At 55.9% G+C, this 23,601-nt stretch overlaps 1 protein-coding gene and 1 long non-coding RNA gene across 2 annotated transcripts in view; both read right to left on the reverse strand.

Annotated features, from left to right (window-relative positions):
* Positions 1-918: 918 nt before the first annotated feature.
* The window catches only part of OPN1SW (opsin 1, short wave sensitive), a gene marked incomplete at its 3' end in the record, with an annotated part of 36,532 nt that continues 13,849 nt past the window's right edge, over positions 919-23,601 (reverse strand). Inside the window, exons 3-4 of the mRNA XM_052669009.1 lie at positions 18,856-19,021; positions 919-1,169 (exon numbers count right to left, since the gene is read on the reverse strand). Coding sequence (XP_052524969.1) covers positions 919-1,169; positions 18,856-19,021 — 417 coding nt within the window. The remainder of the gene's footprint in view (positions 1,170-18,855; positions 19,022-23,601) is intronic.
* Positions 23,138-23,573, reverse strand: LOC128073795 (uncharacterized). Its single transcript, XR_008202883.1, has 3 exons — positions 23,552-23,573; positions 23,487-23,519; positions 23,138-23,204 (listed from the first exon to the last, which is right to left on the reverse strand). It is a non-coding gene; the product is annotated as an uncharacterized LOC128073795 (long non-coding RNA).

A 23,601-nucleotide genomic window follows, 5' to 3' on the forward strand; every position in this document is an offset into this window, starting at 1 on the left:
TCTGTCCCCCCCATCCTGGTGTCCCCCCCCATCTGTCCCCATCCCATCTGTCCCCATCCCATCTGTTCCCCCATCTGTCCCCATCCCATCTGTCCCCCCCCATCCTGGTGTCCCCCCCCATCTGTCCCCATCCCATCTGTCCCCCCCCATCTGTCCCCCCCATCTGTCCCCCCCCATCTTTCTCCCCCCATCTGTCCCCATCCCATCTGTCCCCCCCATCTGTCCCCCCCCATCCTGGTGTCCCCCCCATCTGTCCCCATCCCATTTGTCCCCATCCCATCTGTCCCCCCATCTGTCCCCCCCCCATCTGTCCCCATCCCATCTCTCACCCCCATTTGTCCCCATCCCATCTGTCCCCCCCATCTGTCCCCCCCATCCTGGTGTTCCCCCCCATCTCTCCCCATCCCCATCTGTCCCCATCCCATCTGTCCCCCCATCTGTCCCCATCCCATCTCTCACCCCCATCTGTCCCCCCCGATCTGTCCCCATCCCACCTGTCCCCCCCCATCCTGGTGTCCCCCCCCATCTGTCCCCATCCCATCTCCCACCCCCATCTGTCCCCATCCCATCTGTCCCCCATCTGTCCCCCCCCATCTGTCCCCCCCCCATTCTGGTGTCCCCCCCCATCTGTCCCCATCCCATCTGTCCCCCCCCATCTGTCCCCCCCATCCTGGTGTCCCCCCCCATCTCTCCCCATCCCATCTGTCCCCATCCCATCTGTCCCCCCCATCTGTCCTCATCCCATCTCTCACCCCCATCTGTCCCCATCCCATCTGTCCTCATCCCATCTCTCACCCCCATCTGTCCCCATCCCATCTGTCCCCCCATCTTTCCCCCCCCATCTGTCCTCATCCCATCTCTCACCCTCATCTGTCTCCCCCCATCTGTCCCCATCCCATCTGCCCCCCCCCCCCCAGCCTGCTGCCCACCTGCTTGTTCATGAAGCAGTAGATGATGGGGTTGTAGACGCAGGCGCTCTTGGAGAAGAAGGCGGGGATGGTGACGAGGCGCAGGTCGAGGCCGTGGTCGCGGTTGTTGACCATGTACATGGCCAGGGCGGCGTAGGGCACGTAGCACACGCAGAAGGAGCCCACCATCACCACCACCATGCGCGACACCTCGCGCTCCGCCTTCTGCGTCGTGGCCGATTCCTGCTGCTGCGCCGCCACCTGCGGCGCCCAGGGAAGCCGTCACAGCGACCCCAACCCCACCGAGCCCCCAATCCCCAATAACAGCACCCAATAGTGAATAACAGCGCCCCAATGCAACAGATCCCAAATAACAGCGCCCTGATCCCAAATAACAGCGCCCAATAGTGAATAACAGCGCCCCAATGCAACAGATCCCAAATAACAGCGCCCAATAGTGAACAACAGCGCCCTGATCCCAAATAACAGCGCCCTGATCCCAAAAAACAGCGCCCCAATGCAACAGATCCCAAATAACAGCGCCCAATAGTGAATAACAGCGTCCCGATCCCGAATAACAGCGCCCAATAGTGAACAACAGCGCCCTGATCCCAAATAACAGCGCCCAATAGTAAATAACAGCGCCCTGATCCCGAATAACAGCGCCCCGATCCCGAATAACAGCGCCCTGATCCCAAATAACAGCGCCCTGATCCCAAATAACAGCGCCTCGATCCCAAATAACAGCGCCCTGATCCCAAATAACAGCGCCCTGATCCCGAATAACAGCGCCCCGATCCCGAATAACAGCGCCCTGATCCCAAATAACAGCGCCCTGATCCCAAATAACAGCGCCTCGATCCCAAATAACAGCGCCCTGATCCCAAATAACAGCACCCCGATCCCAAATAACAGCGCCCTGATCCCAAATAACAGCGCCCTGATCCCGAATAACAGCGCCCTGATCCCAAATAACAGCGCCCTGATCCCGAATAACAGCGCCCCGATCCCGAATAACAGCGCCCTGATCCCGAATAACAGCACCCTGATCCCAAATAACAGCGCCCTGATCCCAAATAACAGCGCCCTGATCCCAAATAACAGCGCCCTGATCCCAAATAACAGCGCCCCAATGCAACAGATCCCAAATAACAACGCCCTGATCCCGAATAACAGCGCCCCGAATCCCAAATAACAGCGCCCCGATCCCAAATAACAGCGCCCTGATCCCAAATAACAGCACCCTGATCCCAAATAACAGCGCCCCGATCCCAAATAACAGCGCCCTGATCCCGAATAACAGCGCCCCGAATCCCAAATAACAGCGCCCTGATCCCGAATAACAGCGCCCTGATCCCGAATAACAGCGCCCTGATCCCGAACAACAGCGCCCCGATCCCAAATAACAGCGCCCTGATCCCAAATAACAGCGCCCTGATCCCAAATAACAGCGCCCTGATCCCAAATAACAGCGCCCCGATCCCAAATAACAGCGCCCTGATCCCAAATAACAGCGCCCTGATCCCAAATAACAGCGCCCCGATCCCAAATAACAGCGCCCCGATCCCAAATAACAGCGCCCCGATCCCAAATAACAGCGCCCTGATCCCAAATAACAGCGCCCTGATCCCCAATAACAGCGCCCTGATCCCAAATAACAGCGCCCCGATCCCGAATAACAGCGCCCTGATCCCAAATAACAGCGCCCTGATCCCGAATAACAGCGCCCCGATCCCAAATAACAGCGCCCTGATCCCGAATAACAGCGCCCTGATCCCAAATAACAGCGCCCTGATCCCAAATAACAGCACCCATTAGCGAATAACAGCGCCCTGATCCCAAATAACAGCGCCCCGATCCCGAATAACAGCGCCCCGATCCCAAATAACAGCGCCCTGATCCCAAATAACAGCGCCCTGATCCCCAATAACAGCGCCCTGATCCCAAATAACAGCGCCCCGATCCCAAATAACAGCGCCCTGATCCCAAATAACAGCGCCCTGATCCCCAATAACAGCGCCCTGATCCCAAATAACAGCGCCCCGATCCCGAATAACAGCGCCCTGATCCCAAATAACAGCGCCCCGATCCCGAATAACAGCGCCCCGATCCCAAATAACAGCGCCCTGATCCCAAATAACAGCGCCCCGATCCCCAATAACAGCGCCCTGATCCCAAATAACAGCGCCCCGATCCCAAATAACAGCGCCCTGATCCCAAATAACAGCGCCCCGATCCCGAATAACAGCGCCCTGATCCCAAATAACAGCGCCCCGATCCCAAATAACAGCGCCCTGATCCCAAATAACAGCGCCCTGATCCCAAATAACAGCGCCCTGATCCCAAATAACAGCGCCCCGATCCCAAATAACAGCGCCCTGATCCCAAATAACAGCGCCCTGATCCCGAATAACAGCGCCCTGATCCCAAATAACAGCGCCCCGATCCCAAATAACAGCGCCCTGATCCCCAATAACAGCGCCCCGATCCCGAATAACAGCGCCCTGATCCCAAATAACAGCGCCCCGATCCCAAATAACAGCGCCCTGATCCCAAATAACAGCGCCCCGATCCCGAATAACAGCGCCCTGATCCCAAATAACAGCGCCCCGATCCCAAATAACAGCGCCCTGATCCCAAATAACAGCGCCCCGATCCCGAATAACAGCGCCCCGATCCCAAATAACAGCGCCCCGATCCCGAATAACAGCGCCCTGATCCCAAATAACAGCGCCCTGATCCCAAATAACAGCGCCCTGATCCCGAATAACAGCGCCCCGATCCCAAATAACAGCGCCCCGATCCCGAATAACAGCGCCCTGATCCCAAATAACAGCGCCCTGATCCCAAATAACAGCGCTTTGATCCCAAATAACAGCGCCCTGATCCCAAATAACAGCGCCCTGATCCCGAATAACAGCGCCCCGATCCCAAATAACAGCGCCCCGATCCCAAATAACAGCGCCCCGATCCCAAATAACAGCGCTTTGATCCCAAATAACAGCGCCCTGATCCCAAATAACAGCGCCCTGATCCCGAATAACAGCGCCCCGATCCCAAATAACAGCGCCCCGATCCCAAATAACAGCGCCCTGATCCCATATAACAGCGCCCTGATCCCGAATAACAGCGCCCCGATCCCAAATAACAGCGCTTTGATCCCAAATAACAGCGCCCTGATCCCGAATAACAGCGCCCCGATCCCAAATAACAGCGCCCTGATCCCAAATAACAGCGCCCTGATCCCGAATAACAGCGCCCTGATCCCAAATAACAGCGCCCTGATCCCAAATAACAGCGCCCCGATCCCAAATAACAGCGCCCTGATCCCAAATAACAGCGCCCCGATCCCAAATAACAGCGCCCCGATCCCAAATAACAGCGCCCTGATCCCGAATAACAGCGCCCCGATCCCAAATAACAGCGCCCCGATCCCAAATAACAGCGCCCCGATCCCAAATAACAGCGCCCTGATCCCAAATAACAGCGCCCCGATCCCGAATAACAGCGCCCCGATCCCAAATAACAGCGCCCCGATCCCAAATAACAGCGCCCCGATCCCAAATAACAGCGCCCTGATCCCAAATAACAGCGCCTTGATCCCAAATAACAGCGCCCTGATCCCGAATAACAGCGCCCTGATCCCGAATAACAGCGCCCCGATCCCAAATAACAGCGCCTTGATCCCAAATAACAGCGCCCTGATCCCAAATAACAGCGCCCTGATCCCAAATAACAGCGCCCCGATCCTGAATAACAGCGCCCCGATCCCGAATAACAGCGCCCCGATCCCAAATAACAGCGCCCCGATCCCAAATAACAGCGCCCCGATCCCGAATAACAGCGCCCCGATCCCAAATAACAGCGCCCTGATCCCAAATAACAGCGCTCTGATCCCAAATAACAGCGCCCTGATCCCAAATAACAGCGCCCCGATCCCAAATAACAGCGCCCTGATCCCAAATAACAGCGCCCCGATCCCGAATAACAGCGCCCCGATCCCAAATAACAGCGCCCTGATCCCGAATAACAGCGCCCTGATCCCAAATAACAGCGCCCTGATCCCGAATAACAGCGCCCTGATCCCAAATAACAGCGCCCTGATCCCGAATAACAGCGCCCTGATCCCAAATAACAGCGCCCTGATCCCAAATAACAGCACCCAATAGTGAATAACAGCGCCCTGATCCCAAATAACAGCGCCCTGATCCCGAATAACAGCGCCCTGATCCCAAATAACAGCACCCAATAGTGAATAACAGCGCCCTGATCCCAAATAACAGCGCCCCGATCCCAAATAACAGCGCCCTGATCCCAAAGAACAGCGCCCTGATCCCAAATAACAGCGCCCTGATCCCAAATAACAGCGCCCCGATCCCAAATAACAGCGCCCTGATCCCAAATAACAGCGCCCCAATGCAACAGATCCCAAATAACAGCGCCCCGATCCCGAATAACAGCACCCTGATCCCAAATAACAGCGCCCTGATCCCGAATAACAGCGCCCTGATCCCAAATAACAGCGCCTTGATCCCAAATAACAGCGCCCTGATCCCAAATAACAGCGCCTTGATCCCAAATAACAGCGCCCTGATCCCAAATAACAGCGCCCTGATCCCGAATAACAGCGCCCCGATCCCAAATAACAGCGCCCTGATCCCAAATAACAGCGCCCCGATCCCAAATAACAGCGCTCTGATCCCAAATAACAGCGCCCCGATCCCAAATAACAGCGCCCTGATCCCGAATAACAGCGCCCTGATCCCAAATAACAGCGCCCTGATCCCGAATAACAGCGCCCTGATCCCAAATAACAGCGCCCTGATCCCAAATAACAGCGCCCTGATCCCAAATAACAGCGCCCCGATCCCAAATAACAGCGCCCTGATCCCGAATAACAGCGCCCCGATCCCAAATAACAGCGCCCTGATCCCGAATAACAGCGCCCCGATCCCAAATAACAGCGCCCTGATCCCGAATAACAGCGCCCCGATCCCAAATAACAGCGCCCTGATCCCAAATAACAGCGCCCCGATCCCAAATAACAGCGCCCTGATCCCAAATAACAGCGCCCCGATCCCAAATAACAGCGCCCTGATCCCAAGTAACAGCGCCCCGATCCCAAATAACAGCGCCCTGATCCCGAATAACAGCGCCCCGATCCCGAATAACAGCGCCTTGATCCCAAATAACAGCGCCCTGATCCCGAATAACAGCGCCCCGATCCCAAATAACAGCGCCCCGATCCCGAATAACAGCGCCTTGATCCCAAATAACAGCGCCCCGATCCCGAATAACAGCGCCCTGATCCCAAATAACAGCGCCCTGATCCCAAATAACAGCGCCCCGATCCCAAATAACAGCGCCCTGATCCCGAATAACAGCGCCCTGATCCCAAATAACAGCGCCCTGATCCCAAATAACAGCGCCCTGATCCCGAATAACAGCGCCCTGATCCCAAATAACAGCGCCCTGATCCCGAATAACAGCGCCCCGATCCCAAATAACAGCGCCCCGATCCCGAATAACAGCGCCCTGATCCCAAATAACAGCGCCCCGATCCCAAATAACAGCGCCCCGATCCCAAATAACAGCGCTTTGATCCCAAATAACAGCGCCCTGATCCCAAATAACAGCGCCCTGATCCCGAATAACAGCGCCCCGATCCCAAATAACAGCGCCCTGATCCCGAATAACAGCGCCCTGATCCCATATAACAGCGCCCTGATCCCGAATAACAGCGCCCCGATCCCAAATAACAGCGCCCTGATCCCGAATAACAGCGCCCTGATCCCAAATAACAGCGCCCCGATCCCAAATAACAGCGCCCCGATCCCAAATAACAGCGCCCCAATGCAACAGATCCCAAATAACAGCGCCCTGATCCCAAATAACAGCGCCCCGATCCCGAATAACAGCGCCCCGATCCCAAATAACAGCGCCCTGATCCCAAATAACAGCGCCCCGATCCCAAATAACAGCGCCCTGATCCCAAATAACAGCGCCCTGATCCCGAATAACAGCGCCCCGATCCCAAATAACAGCGCCCCGATCCCGAATAACAGCGCCCTGATCCCGAATAACAGCGCCCTGATCCCAAATAACAGCGCCCTGATCCCAAATAACAGCGCCCTGATCCCAAATAACAGCGCCCTGATCCCAAATAACAGCGCCCTGATCCCAAATAACAGCGCCCTGATCCCAAATAACAGCGCCCTGATCCCAAATAACAGCGCCCTGATCCCGAATAACAGCGCCCTGATCCCAAATAACAGCGCCCTGATCCCGAATAACAGTGCCCTGATCCCAAATAACAGCGCCCTGATCCCAAATAACAGCGCCCCGATCCCAAATAACAGCGCCCTGATCCCGAATAACAGCGCCCTGATCCCAAATAACAGCGCCCCGATCCCAAATAACAGCGCCCCGATCCCGAATAACAGCGCCCCGATCCCAAATAACAGCGCCCTGATCCCAAATAACAGCGCCCCGATCCCAAATAACAGCGCCCCGATCCCAAATAACAGCGCCCTGATCCCAAATAACAGCGCCCCGATCCCGAATAACAGCGCCCTGATCCCGAATAACAGCGCCCTGATCCCAAATAACAGCGCCCCGATCCCGAATAACAGCGCCCTGATCCCAAATAACAGCGCCCCGATCCCAAATAACAGCGTCCTGATCCCAAATAACAGCGCCCCGATCCCGAATAACAGCGCCCCGATCCCAAATAACAGCGCCCCGATCCCAAATAACAGCGCCCAGATCCCAAATAACAGCGCCCTGATCCCAAATAACAGCGCCCCGATCCCAAATAACAGCGCCCTGATCCCAAATAACAGTGCCCCGATCCCAAATAACAGCGCCCCGATCCCAAATAACAGCGTCCTGATCCCAAATAACATCGCCTTGATCCCAAATAACACCGCCCTGATCCCAAATAACAGCGCCCCGATCCCAAATAACAGCGCCCCGATCCCGAATAACAGCACCCTGATCCCAAATAACAGCGCCCCGATCCCAAATAACAGCGCCCTGATCCCAAATAACAGCGCCCCGATCCCAAATAACAGCGCCCTGATCCCAAATAACAGCGCCTTGATCCCAAATAACAGCGCCCTGATCCCAAATAACAGCGCCCCGATCCCGAATAACAGCGCCCTGATCCCAAATAACAGCGCCCTGATCCCACATAACAGCGCCCTGATCCCAAATAACAGCGCCCTGATCCCAAATAACAGCGCCCTGATCCCACATAACAGCGCCCTGATCCCGAATAACAGCGCCCGATCCCAAATAACAGCGCCCCGATCCCAAATAACAGCGCCCTGATCCCGAATAACAGCGCCCTGATCCCAAATAACAGCGCCCTGATCCCAAATAACAGCGCCCCGATCCCAAATAACAGCGCCCTGATCCCAAATAACAGCGCCCCGATCCCAAATAACAGCGCCCTGATCCCAAATAACAGCGCCCCGATCCCGAATAACAGCGCCCTGATCCCAAATAACAGCGCCCTGATCCCACATAACAGCGCCCTGATCCCAAATAACAGCGCCCTGATCCCACATAACAGCGCCCTGATCCCGAATAACAGCGCCCTGATCCCGAATAACAGCGCCCGATCCCAAATAACAGCGCCCCGATCCCAAATAACAGCGCCCTGATCCCGAATAACAGCGCCCTGATCCCAAATAACAGCGCCCTGATCCCAAATAACAGCGCCCTGATCCCAAATAACAGCGCCCCGATCCCAAATAACAGCGCCCTGATCCCAAATAACAGCGCCCCGATCCCAAATAACAGCGCCTTGATCCCGAATAACAGCGCCCTGATCCCAAATAACAGCGCCCCGATCCCGAATAACAGCGCCCAGATCCCAAATAACAGCGCCCCGATCCCAAATAACAGCGCCCCGATCCCAAATAACAGCGCCCCGATCCCGAATAACAGCGCCCTGATCCCAAATAACAGCGCCCTGATCCCAAATAACAGCGCCCCGATCCCAAATAACAGCGCTCTGATCCCAAATAACAGCGCCCCGATCCCAAATAACAGCGCCCTGATCCCAAATAACAGCGCCTTGATCCCAAATAACAGCGCCCTGATCCCAAATAACAGCGCCCTGATCCCAAATAACAGCGCCTTGATCCCAAATAACAGCGCCCTGATCCCGAATAACAGCGCCCTGATCCCAAATAACAGCGCCCTGATCCCAAATAACAGCGCCCCGATCCCAAATAACAGTGCCCTGATCCCAAATAACAGCGCCCCGATCCCAAATAACAGCGCCTTGATCCCAAATAACAGCGCCCTGATCCCAAATAACAGCGCCCCGATCCCGAATAACAGCGCCCTGATCCCAAATAACAGCGCCCTGATCCCGAATAACAGCGCCCCGATCCCAAATAACAGCGCCCCGATCCCAAATAACAGAGCCCGAATCCCAAATAACAGCGCCCCGATCCCGAATAACAGCGCCCTGATCCCAAATAACAGCGCCCCGATCCCAAATAACAGCGCTCTGATCCCAAATAACAGCGCCCCGATCCCAAATAACAGCGCCCTGATCCCAAATAACAGCGCCTTGATCCCAAATAACAGCGCCCTGATCCCAAATAACAGCGCCTTGATCCCAAATAACAGCGCCCTGATCCCCAATAACAGCGCCCTGATCCCAAATAACAGCGCCCTGATCCCAAATAACAGCGCCCCGATCCCAAATAACAGCGCCCTGATCCCAAATAACAGCGCCCTGATCCCCAATAACAGCGCCCTGATCCCAAATAACAGCGCCCTGATCCCAAATAACAGCGCCCTGATCCCAAATAACAGCGCCCTGATCCCGAATAACAGCGCCCTGATCCCCAATAACAGCGCCCTGATCCCAAATAACAGCGCCCTGATCCCCAATAACAGCGCCCTGATCCCAAATAACAGCGCCCTGATCCCAAATAACAGCGCCCTGATCCCGAATAACAGCGCCCCGATCCCGAATAACAGCGCCCCGATCCCAAATAACAGCGCCCTGATCCCGAATAACAGCGCCCTGATCCCAAATAACAGCGCCCTGATCCCAAATAACAGCGCCCCGATCCCAAATAACAGTGCCCTGATCCCAAATAACAGCGCCCCGATCCCAAATAACAGCGCCTTGATCCCAAATAACAGCGCCCTGATCCCGAATAACAGCGCCCCGATCCCGAATAACAGCGCCCTGATCCCAAATAACAGCGCCCTGATCCCGAATAACAGCGCCCCGATCCCAAATAACAGCGCCCCGATCCCAAATAACAGAGCCCGAATCCCAAATAACAGCGCCCCGATCCCGAATAACAGCGCCCTGATCCCAAATAACAGCGCCCCGATCCCAAATAACAGCGCTCTGATCCCAAATAACAGCGCCCCGATCCCAAATAACAGCGCCCTGATCCCAAATAACAGCGCCTTGATCCCAAATAACAGCGCCCTGATCCCAAATAACAGCGCCTTGATCCCAAATAACAGCGCCCTGATCCCCAATAACAGCGCCCTGATCCCAAATAACAGCGCCCTGATCCCAAATAACAGCGCCCCGATCCCGAATAACAGCGCCCTGATCCCAAATAACAGCGCCCTGATCCCGAATAACAGCGCCCCGATCCCAAATAACAGCGCCCCGATCCCAAATAACAGAGCCCGAATCCCAAATAACAGCGCCCCGATCCCGAATAACAGCGCCCTGATCCCAAATAACAGCGCCCCGATCCCAAATAACAGCGCTCTGATCCCAAATAACAGCGCCCCGATCCCAAATAACAGCGCCCTGATCCCAAATAACAGCGCCTTGATCCCAAATAACAGCGCCCTGATCCCAAATAACAGCGCCTTGATCCCAAATAACAGCGCCCTGATCCCCAATAACAGCGCCCTGATCCCAAATAACAGCGCCCTGATCCCAAATAACAGCGCCCCGATCCCAAATAACAGCGCCCTGATCCCAAATAACAGCGCCCTGATCCCCAATAACAGCGCCCTGATCCCAAATAACAGCGCCCTGATCCCAAATAACAGCGCCCCGATCCCGAATAACAGCGCCCTGATCCCCAATAACAGCGCCCTGATCCCAAATAACAGCGCCCTGATCCCCAATAACAGCGCCCTGATCCCAAATAACAGCGCCCTGATCCCAAATAACAGCGCCCTGATCCCGAATAACAGCGCCCCGATCCCGAATAACAGCGCCCCGATCCCAAATAACAGCGCCCCGATCCCGAATAACAGCGCCCTGATCCCAAATAACAGCGCCCTGATCCCAAATAACAGCGCCCTGATCCCAAATAACAGTGCCCTGATCCCAAATAACAGCGCCCCGATCCCAAATAACAGCGCCTTGATCCCAAATAACAGCGCCCTGATCCCAAATAACAGCGCCCCGATCCCGAATAACAGCGCCCTGATCCCAAATAACAGCGCCCTGATCCCGAATAACAGCGCCCCGATCCCAAATAACAGCGCCCCGATCCCAAATAACAGAGCCCGAATCCCAAATAACAGCGCCCCGATCCCGAATAACAGCGCCCTGATCCCAAATAACAGCGCCCCGATCCCAAATAACAGCGCTCTGATCCCAAATAACAGCGCCCTGATCCCAAATAACAGCGCCCCGATCCCAAATAACAGCGCCCTGATCCCAAATAACAGCGCCTTGATCCCAAATAACAGCGCCCTGATCCCAAATAACAGCGCCTTGATCCCAAATAACAGCGCCCTGATCCCCAATAACAGCGCCCTGATCCCAAATAACAGCGCCCTGATCCCAAATAACAGCGCCCCGATCCCAAATAACAGCGCCCTGATCCCAAATAACAGCGCCCTGATCCCCAATAACAGCGCCCTGATCCCAAATAACAGCGCCCTGATCCCAAATAACAGCGCCCTGATCCCAAATAACAGCGCCCTGATCCCGAATAACAGCGCCCTGATCCCCAATAACAGCGCCCTGATCCCAAATAACAGCGCCCTGATCCCCAATAACAGCGCCCTGATCCCAAATAACAGCGCCCTGATCCCAAATAACAGCGCCCTGATCCCGAATAACAGCGCCCCGATCCCGAATAACAGCGCCCCGATCCCAAATAACAGCGCCCTGATCCCAAATAACAGCGCCCCGATCCCAAATAACAGCGCCCGGATCCCAAATAACAGCGCCCCGATCCCAAATAACAGCGCCCTGATCCCAAATAACAGCGCCCTGATCCCAAATAACAGCGCCCTGATCCAAAATAACAGCGCCCCGATCCCAAATAACAGCGCCCCGATCCCGAATAACAGCGCCCTGATCCCAAATAACAGCGCCCTGATCCCAAATAACAGCGCCCTGATCCCGAATAACAGCGCCCCGATCCCGAATAACAGCGCCCTGATCCCAAATAACAGCGCCCTGATCCCAAATAACAGCGCCCCGATCCCGAATAACAGCGCCCTGATCCCCAATAACAGCGCCCTGATCCCAAATAACAGCGCCCCGATCCCAAATAACAGCGCCCCGATCCCGAATAACAGCGCCCTGATCCCGAATAACAGCGCCCCGATCCCAAATAACAGCGCCCCGATCCCAAATAACAGCGCCCTGATCCCAAATAACAGCGCCCCGATCCCAAATAACAGCGCCCTGATCCCGAATAACAGCGCCCTGATCCCAAATAACAGCGCCCCGATCCCGAATAACAGCGCCCTGATCCCAAATAACAGCGTCCTGATCCCAAATAACAGCGCCCTGATCCCAAATAACAGCGCCCCAATGCAACAGATCCCAAATAACAGCACCCTGATCCCAAAAAACAGCGCCCAATAGTGAATAACAGCGCCCTGATCCCAAATAACAGCGTCCTGATCCCAAATAACAGCGCCCTGATCCCAAATAACAGCGCCCCAATGCAACAGATCCCAAATAACAGCACCCTGATCCCAAAAAACAGCGCCCAATAGTGAATAACAGCGCCCTGATCCCAAATAACAGCGCCCTGATCCCAAATAACAGCGCCCCGATCCCGAATAACAGCGCCCTGATCCCCAATAACAGCGCCCTGATCCCAAATAACAGCGCCCCGATCCCAAATAACAGCGCCCCGATCCCGAATAACAGCGCCCTGATCCCGAATAACAGCGCCCCGATCCCAAATAACAGCGCCCCGATCCCAAATAACAGCGCCCCGATCCCAAATAACAGCGCCCTGATCCCGAATAACAGCGCCCTGATCCCAAATAACAGCGCCCTGATCCCAAATAACAGCGCCCCGATCCCAAATAACAGCGCCCTGATCCCAAATAACAGCGCCCTGATCCCGAATAACAGCGCCCCGATCCCAAATAACAGCGCCCCGATCCCGAATAACAGCGCCCTGATCCCAAATAACAGCGCCCCGAATCCCAAATAACAGCGCCCTGATCGCAAATAACAGCGCCCTGATCCCGAATAACAGCGCCCTGATCCCAAATAACAGCGCCCCGATCCCAAATAACAGCGCCCTGATCCCAAATAACAGCGCCCTGATCCCAAATAACAGCGCCCCGATCCCGAATAACAGCGCCCTGATCCCAAATAACAGCGCCCTGATCCCGAATAACAGCGCCCTGATCCCGAATAACAGCGCCCTGATCCCAAATAACAGCGCCCCGATCCCGAATAACAGCGCCCCGATCCCGAATAACAGCGCCCTGATCCCAAATAACAGTGTCCCGATACCGAATAACAGCACCCCATTGCAACAGATCCCAAATAACAGCGCCCCAATACCAAACACCGGCCCAATCCCAAATAACAGCACCCCAATCCTAAATAACATCGCCCCACTCCCAAATAAAACCATCCCAAACCAACTGATCCCAAATAACAGCGCCCCAATCCCAAATAACAGCACCCCAATCCCAAATAACAGCACCCCAATACTGAATAACAGCGCCCCTAACCCCAATAACACCATCCCAACCCAACTGATCCCCAATCCCTCCCCACTCCCATCCCAATCCCAATCCCAATCCCAATCCCCATCCCAATCCCAATCCTAACCCCACCCCCATTTCCATTCCATTTCCATCCCAATCTCATCCCATCCCCACCCCAATCCCAATCCCACCCCACCGCCATCCCACCCCATTCCCAATCCCAATCCCAATCCCTCCTCACCCCCACCCCATTCCCAATCCCAATCCCAAATCCTCACCCACCCCTATTTCCATTCCATCTTCATCCCAATCTCATCCCATCCCCAACCCCATTCCATCCTCATCCCCATACCATTCCCAATCCCAATCCCCATTCTCACCCTATCCCCACCCCAATCCCAATCCCAAATCCTCACCTCACCCCCATTCCCATTCCATCTCCATCCCAATCCCATCCCATCCCATCCCCAACCCCATTCCATCCCATCCCCACTCCAACCCCAATCCCAATCCCCATTCTCACCCCATCCCCACCCCAATCCCCAATCCCAATCCCATCCCATCCCACCCCATTCCCAATCCCAATCCCAAATCCTCACCCATCCCCATTCCATCTCCATCCCAATCCCAATCCCATCCCATCCCCAACCCCATTCCATCCCATCCCCACTCCAACTCCAATCCCAATCCCCATTCTCTCCCTATCCCCATCCCAATCCCAATTCCAATCCCAATCCCATCCACCCCAACCACACCCCCATCCCAATCCCAAATCCTAACCCCACCCCCATTCCCATTCCATCTCCATCCCAATCTCATCCCATCCCATCCCCAATCCCCATCCCATCCCCACCCCCATTCCATCCCATCCCCACTCCAACCCCAATCCCAATCCCCATTCTCACCCTATCCCCACACCAATTCCAATTCCAATCCCAATCCCATCCAACCCCAACCCCACCCCAATCCCATTCCCAAATCCTAACCCCACCCCCATTTCCATTCCATCTCATCCCAATCGCATCCCATTTCATTCCCACCCCCATCCCATCCCCAATCCCCATCCCCATTCTCACCCCACCCCCACCCCAATCCCAATCCCAAATCCTCACCCCACCCCCATTTCCATTCCATCTCCACCCCAATCTCATCCCATTCCATCCCCATCCCTACTCCAACCCCAACCCCAACCCCAATCCCCAATCCCAGCCCACCCCCACCCCATTCCAAATCCCAATCCCAAATCCTCAACCCACCCCAATTTCCATTCCATCTCCATCCCAATTCCAATCCCAATTCCAATCCCTCCCCACCCCAATCCCAATCCCAAATCCTACCCCCACCCCCATTTCCATTCCACCTCCATGCCCATCCCAATCTCATCCCATCCCAATCCCATCCCATCCCAGCCCCAACCCCATTCCATCCCATCCCCACTCCAACCCCAATCCCAATCCCCATTCTCACCCCATCCCCACCCCAATCCCAATCCCACCCCAATCCCAATCCCAAATCCTCACCCCACTCCCATTTCCATTCCATCTCATCCCAATCCCATCCCACCCCCAAACCTATCCCATCCCCAACCCCATTCTCACCCCATCCCCACTCCAATCCCAATCCCCATTCTCACCCTATTCCCATCCAATCCCAATCCCAAATCCTAATCCCACCCCCATTTCCATTCCATCTCATCCCAATCACATCCCATCCCCAATCCCCATCTCCATTCTCACCCCAACCCCATTCCATCCCCATTCCCACCCCACTCCAATCCCCATTCTCAACCCACCCCAATCCCAATCCCAATCCCTCCTCACCCCCATCCCGCCCCAATCCCAATCCCAATCCCAAATCCTCACCCCACCCCCATTTCCATTCCATCTCCATCCCAATCTCATCCCATCCCATCCCATCCCCAATCGCATCCCATCCCACCCCCATTCCCATTCCCAATCCCATCCCCACTCCAACCCCAATCCCAATCCCCATTCTCACCCTATCCCCACCCCAATCCCCAATCCCAATCCTATCCCATCCCACCCCATTCCCAATCCCAAATCCTCACCCACCCCCATTCCCATTCCATCTCATCCCAATCTCATCCCATCCCAGCCCCAACCCCATTCCATCCCATCCCCAATCCCAATCCCAATCCCAATCCCCATTCTCACCCTATTCCCATCCAATCCCAATCCCAAATCCTAATCCCACCCCCATTTCCATTCCATCTCATCCCAATCACATCCCATCCCCAATCCCCATCTCCATTCTCACCCCAACCCCATTCCATCCCCATCCCCACCCCACCCCAATCCCCATCCTCAACCCACCCCAATCCCAATCCCAATCCCTCCTCACCCCCATCCCGCCCCAATCCCAATCCCAATCCCAAATCCTCACCCCACCCCCATTTCCATTCCATCTCCATCCCAATCTCATCCCATCCCATCCCATCCCCAATCGCATCCCATCCCATCCCCAACCCCATTCCCAATCCCATCCCCACTCCAACCCCAATCCCAATCCCCATTCTCACCCTATCCCCACCCCAATCCCCAATCCCAATCCTATCCCATCCCATCCCATTCCCAATCCCAAATCCTCACCCACCCCCATTCCCATTCCATCTCATCCCAATCTCATCCCATCCCAGCCCCAACCCCATTCCATCCCATCCCCAATCCCAATCCCAATCCCCATTCTCACCCTATTCCCATCCCAATTCCAATCCCAAATCCTAATCCCACCCCCATTTCCATTCCATCTCATCCCAATCGCATCCCATCCCCAATCCCCATCCCCATTCTCACCCCAACCCCATTCCATCCCCATCCCCACCCCACCCCAATCCCCATCCCCACCCCACCCCAATCCCAATCCCAATCCCTCCTCACCCCACCCCCACCCCATTCCCACTCCCAGTCCCAAATCCTCACCCCACCCCTATTCCCGTTCCATTTCCATCCCAGTCTCATCCCATCCCATCCCCAATCCCAAATCCCATATACCATCCCCAATCCCCATTCTCACCCTATCCCTACCCCAATCCCAATCCCAATCCCATCCCACCCCAATCCCAATCCCACCCCACCCCAATCCCAATCCCAATCCCAATCCCAAATCCTCACCCCACCCCCATTTCCCTTCCATCTCCATCCCAATCCCATCCCATCCCATCCCCAACCCCATTCTCACCCCATCCCCACTCCAATCCCAATCCCAATCCCATCCCACCCCAATCCCAATCCCAAATCCTCACCCCACTCCCATTTCCATTCCATCTCATCCCAATCCCATCCCATCCCCAATCCTATCCCATCCCCAACCCCATTCTCACCCCATCCCCACTCCAACCCCAATCCTATCCCAATCCCAAATCCTCACCCCACTCCCCTTTCCATTCCTCCCCTCCCTCTCCCCATTTCCTCTCCCTCCCTCTCCCCATTTCCTCCCCCTCCCTCTCCCCATTTCCTCCCCCTCCCTCTCCCCATTTCCTCCCCCTCCGTCTCCCCATTTCCTCCTCCTCCCTCTCCCCATTGCCTCCCCCTCCCTCCCCCCATTGCCTCCCCCTCCCTCTCCCCATTGCCCCCCTCCCTCTCCCCATTGCCTCCCCCTCCGTCTCCCCATTTCCTCCCCCTCCCTCTCCCCATTTCCTCTTCTCCCCATTCCCCCCTCCCCCTCCCTCTCCATCCCTCCCTCTCCCCACTCCTCCCTTTCCCCTTATCTTCCATTTTCTCTCTCCCTCTTCCCATTCCCTCCTCCCTCTCTCCACCCCTCCCTTCCTCCTTCTTTCCATTTCCTCCCTCTCCATCTCCCCATTCCTCCCTCCCCCCATTCCCCCTTCTTTCCATTTCCTCCCTCACCCTCTCCCCATCCCCCCTCCCCCTCCCTCTCTCCATTCCCTCCTCTCCCCATCCCTTTCCTTCTCCCCCATCCCCTCATCCCTCCCCCACAAACAGCCTCTCCCTCTCTCCATCCTTAATCCTCCCCTCTCCCTCTCCCTTCCCCCCCCACACCCCTCCCCTTTCCACCCTCCTCCCTCTCCTCATTCTCCCTCCCTTCTTTCTCTAACAACTCCTCTCCTCCCCATCCCTCCCTTTCCTCATTCTCCCTTCCCTCTCCCTTTATCACTCCTCTCCTCCCACCATTTCTCCCTCTCTCCACCCCTCCCTCTCCCCTCTCCTCCCTTCCCCCTTCTTCTTTCCATTTCCTCCCTCTCCATCTCCCCATTTCTCCCTCCCCCCATTCTTCTTCTTTCCATTTCCTCCCTCTCTCCATTCCCTCCTCTCCCCATCCCTTTCCTTCTCCCCCATCCCCTCATCCCTCCCCACAAACAGCCTCTCCCTCTCTCCATCCTTAATCCTCCCCTCTTCCCCTCCCTTCCCCCCCCACACCCCACCCCTTTTCCACCCCCCTCCCTCTCCTCATTCTCCCTCCCTTCTTTCTCTACCAACTCCTCTCCTCCCCATCTCTCCCTCTCCTCATTCTCTCCTCCATCTCCCTTTATCACTCCTCTCCTCCCACCATCTCTCCCTCTCTCCTTCCCTCCCTCTCCCCACTTCTCCCTTCCCCCTTATTCTTCCATTTTCTCCCTCCCTTTCCCCATTCCCTCCTTCTTTCCATTTCCTCCCTCTCCTCATTCCTCCCTCTCCCCATTCCCCCTTCTTTCCATTTCCTCCCTCTCCCTCTCCCCATTCCCCCCTCCCTCTCTCCATCCCTCCCTCTCCCCACTCCTCCCTTTCCCTTTATCTTCCATTTTCTCTCTCCCTCTTCCCATTCCCTCCTCCCCCCATTCCCCTTCTTTCCATTTCCTCCCTCTCCCTCCCCCCATCCCTCCCTCTCCCCATCCCCCCTCCCCCTCCCTCTCTCCATTCCCTCCTCTCCCCATCCCTTTCCTTCTCCCCCATCCCCTCATCCCTCCCCCACGAACAGCCCCTCCGTCTCTCCGCCCCTCCTCCTCCCCTCCCCCTGTGCCTTCCTCACTCCCAGCCCTCCCTCTCCCTCTCCCCCCACTCACGGCACGCAGAGCGCTCAGCAGCTGGGAGTAGGAGAAGATGATGAGGGAGAGGGGGACGACGAAGCAGAAGATGAAGAGGAACCACGTGTAATACTCGCTGCGGTACTTGGTGCCCACCGTGTACCAGTCGGGGCCGCACGAGCACTGCAGGCCCTCAGGCATGTACCTGTGGGGAACAGCACCCATAGGGCACCCCGCGCTGCCCCTATGGCGACCTTACGTGTCCCTATGGCAGCCCTGTATGCCCCTATGGCGACCTAATGTGTCCCTATGGCAGCCCTGTGTGCCCCTATGGCGACCTTACGTGTCCTTATGGCAGCCCTGTGTGCCCCTATGGCGACCTTACGTGTCCCTATGGCAGCCCTGTGTGCCCCTATGGCGACCTTACGTGTCCCTATGGCATCCTTGTGTGCCCCTATGGCCACCTTATGTGTCCCTGTGGCATCCCTGTGTGTCCCTATGGTGTCCTCATGTGTCCCTATGGCATCCTCATGTGTCCCTATGATATCCTTATGTGCCCCTATGGCGTCCTCATGTGTCCCTATGGCATCCCTGTGTGCCCCTATGGCATCCTCATGTGTCCCTATGGTGTGCTTACGTGTCCCTATGGCATCCCTGTGTGCCCCTATGGCGTTCTCATGTGTCCCTATGGCTCCTCATGTGTCCCCATGGCATCCCTGTGTGCCCCTATGGCTCCTCATGTGTCCCTATGGTGTCCCTATGGTGTGCTTACGTGTCCCTATGGCATCCCTGTGTGCCCCTATGGCGTTCTCATGTGTCCCTATGGCTCCTCATGTGTCCCTATGCCATCCCTGTGTGCCCCTATGGCGTCCTCATGTGTCCCTATGGTGTCCCTATGGTGTCCTCATGTGTCCCCATGGCTCCTCATGTGTCCCTATGGCGTCCTCATGTGTCCCTATGGTGTCCTCAAGTGTCCCTATGGCAGCCCTGTGTGCCCCTATGGTTCCTCATGTGTCCCTATGATATCCTTACGTGTCCCTATGGTGTCCTCATGTGTCCCTATGGCAACCTTATGTCCCTATGGCATCCCAGTGTGCCCCTATGGCGTTCTCATGCGTCCCTATGGCTCCTCATGTGTCCCTATGGCATCCCTGTGTGCCCCTATGGCTCCTCATGTGTCCCGATGGTGTCCCTATGGCAGCCCTGTGTGCCCCTATGGCGACCTTACGTGTCCCTATGGTGTCCTCATGTGTCCCTATGGCTCCTCATGTGTCTCTATGGTGTCCCTATGGTGTCCCTATGTGTCCCTATGGCAGCCCTGTGTGCCCCTATGGTTCCTCATGTGCCCCTATGGCGTCCTCATGTGTCCCTATGGTGTCCTCAAGTGTCCCTATGGCAGCCCTGTGTGCCCCTATGGTTCCTCATGTGCCCCTATGGCGTCCTCATGTGTCCCTATGGTGTCCTCAAGTGTCCCTATGGCAGCCCTGTGTGCCCCTATGGTTCCTCATGTGTCCCTATGGTTCCTCATGTGTCCCTATGGTGTCCTCATGTGCCCCTATGGCTCCTCATGTGTCCCCATGGCTCCTCATGTGTCCCTATGGTGTCCTCATGTGTCCCCATGGCTCCTCATGTGTCCCTATGGCTCCTCATGTGCCCCTATGGCTCCTCATGTGTCCCTATGTGTCCTCATGTGTCCCCATGGTGTCCTCATGTGTCCCCATGGCTCCTCATGTGTCCCCATGGCTCCTCATGTGTCCCTATGGTGTCCTCATGTGCCCCTATGGCTCCTCATGTGTCCCCATGGCTCCTCATGTGTCCCTATGGTGTCCTCATGTGTCCCCATGGCTCCTCATGTGTCCCTATGGCTCCTCATGTGCCCCTATGGCTCCTCATGTGTCCCTATGTGTCCTCATGTGTCCCCATGGTGTCCTCATGTGTCCCCATGGCTCCTCATGTGTCCCCATGGCTCCTCATGTGTCCCTATGGTGTCCTCATGTGTCCCCATGGCTCCTCATGTGTCCCTATGGCTCCTCATGTGCCCCTATGGCTCCTCATGTGTCTCTATGGTGTCCCCATGGTGTCCTCATGTGTCCCCATGGCTCCTCATGTGTCCCCATGGCTCCTCATGTGTCCCTATGTGTCCTCATGTGTCCCTATGGTGTCCTCATGTGCCCCTATGGCTCCTCATGTGTCCCCATGGCTCCTCATGTGTCCCTATGGTGTCCTCATGTGCCCCTATGGCTCCTCATGTGTCCCCATGGCTCCTCATGTGTCCCTATGGCATCCCTGGGTGCCCCTATGGCATCCTCATGTGTCCCTATGGTGTCCTCATGTGTCCCCATGGCTCCTCATGTGTCCCCATGGCTCCTCATGTGTCCCCATGGCTCCTCATGTGTCCCTATGGCTCCTCATGTGTCCCCATGGCTCCTCATGTGTCCCTATGGTGTCCTCATGTGTCCCCATGGCTCCTCATGTGTCCCTATGGCTCCTCATGTGCCCCTATGGCTCCTCATGTGTCCCTATGTGTCCTCATGTGTCCCCATGGTGTCCTCATGTGTCCCCATGGCTCCTCATGTGTCCCCATGGCTCCTCATGTGTCCCTATGGCTCCTCATGTGTCCCCATGGCTCCTCATGTGTCCCTATGGCTCCTCATGTGTCCCTATGGTGTCCTCATGTGTCCCTATGGCTCCTCATGTGTCCCTATGGCTCCTCATGTGTCCCCATGGCTCCTCATGTGTCCCCATGGCTCCTCATGTGTCCCTATGGCTCCTCATGTGTCCCTATGGCTCCTCATGTGTCCCCATGGCTCCTCATGTGTCCCTATGGCTTCTCATGTGTCCCCATGGCTCCTCATGTGTCCCTATGGCTCCTCATGTGTCCCCATGGCTCCTCATGTGTCCCTATGGCTCCTCATGTGTCCCTATGGTCTCCTCATGTGTCCCTATGGCTCCTCATGTGTCCCTATGGTGTCCTCATGTGTCCCTATGGCTCCTCATGTGTCCCTATGGCTCCTCATGTGTCCCTATGACCCCTGTGCCACCCATGTAACACCCCAATGCTGTCCCTATGCTGTCCCTGTGTCACCTCTATGGCATCCTTATGGTGTCCCTTTGTCATCCCCATGGTGACCCTATGGCATTCCTATGTCACCCCTATGCTGCCTCTATGTCACCCCTATGGAACCCCAGGATGTCCCCATGTCCCCCCTACAGCATCCCTATAGCACCTCTATGGCACTTCAATTGTGTCCCTATGGTGTCCCTATGGTGTCCCTATGGTGTCCCTCTGGGGTCCCCATGTCACCCCTGTGGTGGCCTTTGTCACCCCAAGAGAGTGATGGAACACTTTGACACCACAATATGACCCCAATGTGACCCTGATGTGACCCCAATGTCACCCCAATGTCACTGCAATGTCACCCTGATGTGACCCCAATGACACCTCAATGTGACCCCAATGTGACCCCAATATCACTGCAATGTGACCCTGATGTGACCCCAATGTCACCCTGATGTGACCCCAATGACACCTCAATGTGACCCCAATGTGACCCCAATGTCACTGCAATGTCACCCTGATGTGACCCCAATGACACCACAATGTGACCCCAATGACACCTCAGTGTGACCCCAAAATGACCCCAATGTCACTGCAATGTCACCCTGATGTGACCCCAATGACACCTCAGTGTGACCCCAATGTCACCACAATGTGACCCCAATGACACCTCAATGTGACCCCAATGTGACCCCAATGTCACTGCAATGTCACCCTGATGTGACCCCAATGACACCACAATGTGACCCCAATGACACCCCAATGTGACCCCAATGTCACCTCAATGCGACCCTGATGTGACCCTGATGTGACCCCAATGACACCCCAATGTGACCCCAATGTCACCTCAATGCGACCCTGATGTGACCCCAATGTCACCTCAATGCGACCCTGATGTGACCCCAATGTCACCTCAGTGTGACCCCGATGTGACCCCAATGACACCCCAATGTGACCCTGATGTGACCCCAAGGACACCATCATGTGACCCCAATGTCACCTCAATGCGACCCTGATGTGACCCCAATGACACCACAATGTGACCCCAAAATGACTCCCACGTGACCCTGATGTGACCCCAGTGTCACCGCAACGTCACCCCAATGTGACCCCAATGTGAGCACAGTGTCACAACGGTGTGACCCCAACGTCCCCACAACGTGATCACAGCATGATCCCAAAGTCACCACAGCGTCACCACGGTGTGACCCCAACGTGACCCCACTGTGACCCCGCTGTCACTTCAATGTGACCCCAACGTGACCCCACTGTGACCTCAATGTGACCCCGATGTCACTTCAATGTGACCCCTGTGTGACCCCAATGTGACCTCGATGTGACCCCGATGTCACTTAATGTGACCCCAATGTGACCCTGATGTCACTTAATGTGACCCCAATGTGACCTCAATGTGACTCCGATGTCACTTCAATGTGGACCGCAATGTGACCCCGACCTCAATGTGACCCCAATGTGACCCTGATGTCATTTCAATGTGACCCCTGTGTGACCCCAATGTGACCTCGATGTGACCCCGATGTCACTACAATGTGGACCCCAATGTGACCCCGATGTCACTTCAATGTGGATCCCAATGTGACCTTGACGTGACCCCGATGTCACTTCAATGTGACCCCAATGTGACCTCGATGTGACTCCGATGTCACTTATTGTGACCCCGATGTCACTTCAATGTGACCCCAATGTGACCTCGATGTGACCCCGAT

The sequence above is a fragment of the Tympanuchus pallidicinctus genome, unplaced genomic scaffold (assembly GCF_026119805.1).
Source record: "Tympanuchus pallidicinctus isolate F22 unplaced genomic scaffold, pur_lepc_1.0 scaffold108, whole genome shotgun sequence".
NCBI classification, from domain to species: Eukaryota; Metazoa; Chordata; class Aves; order Galliformes; family Phasianidae; genus Tympanuchus; species Tympanuchus pallidicinctus.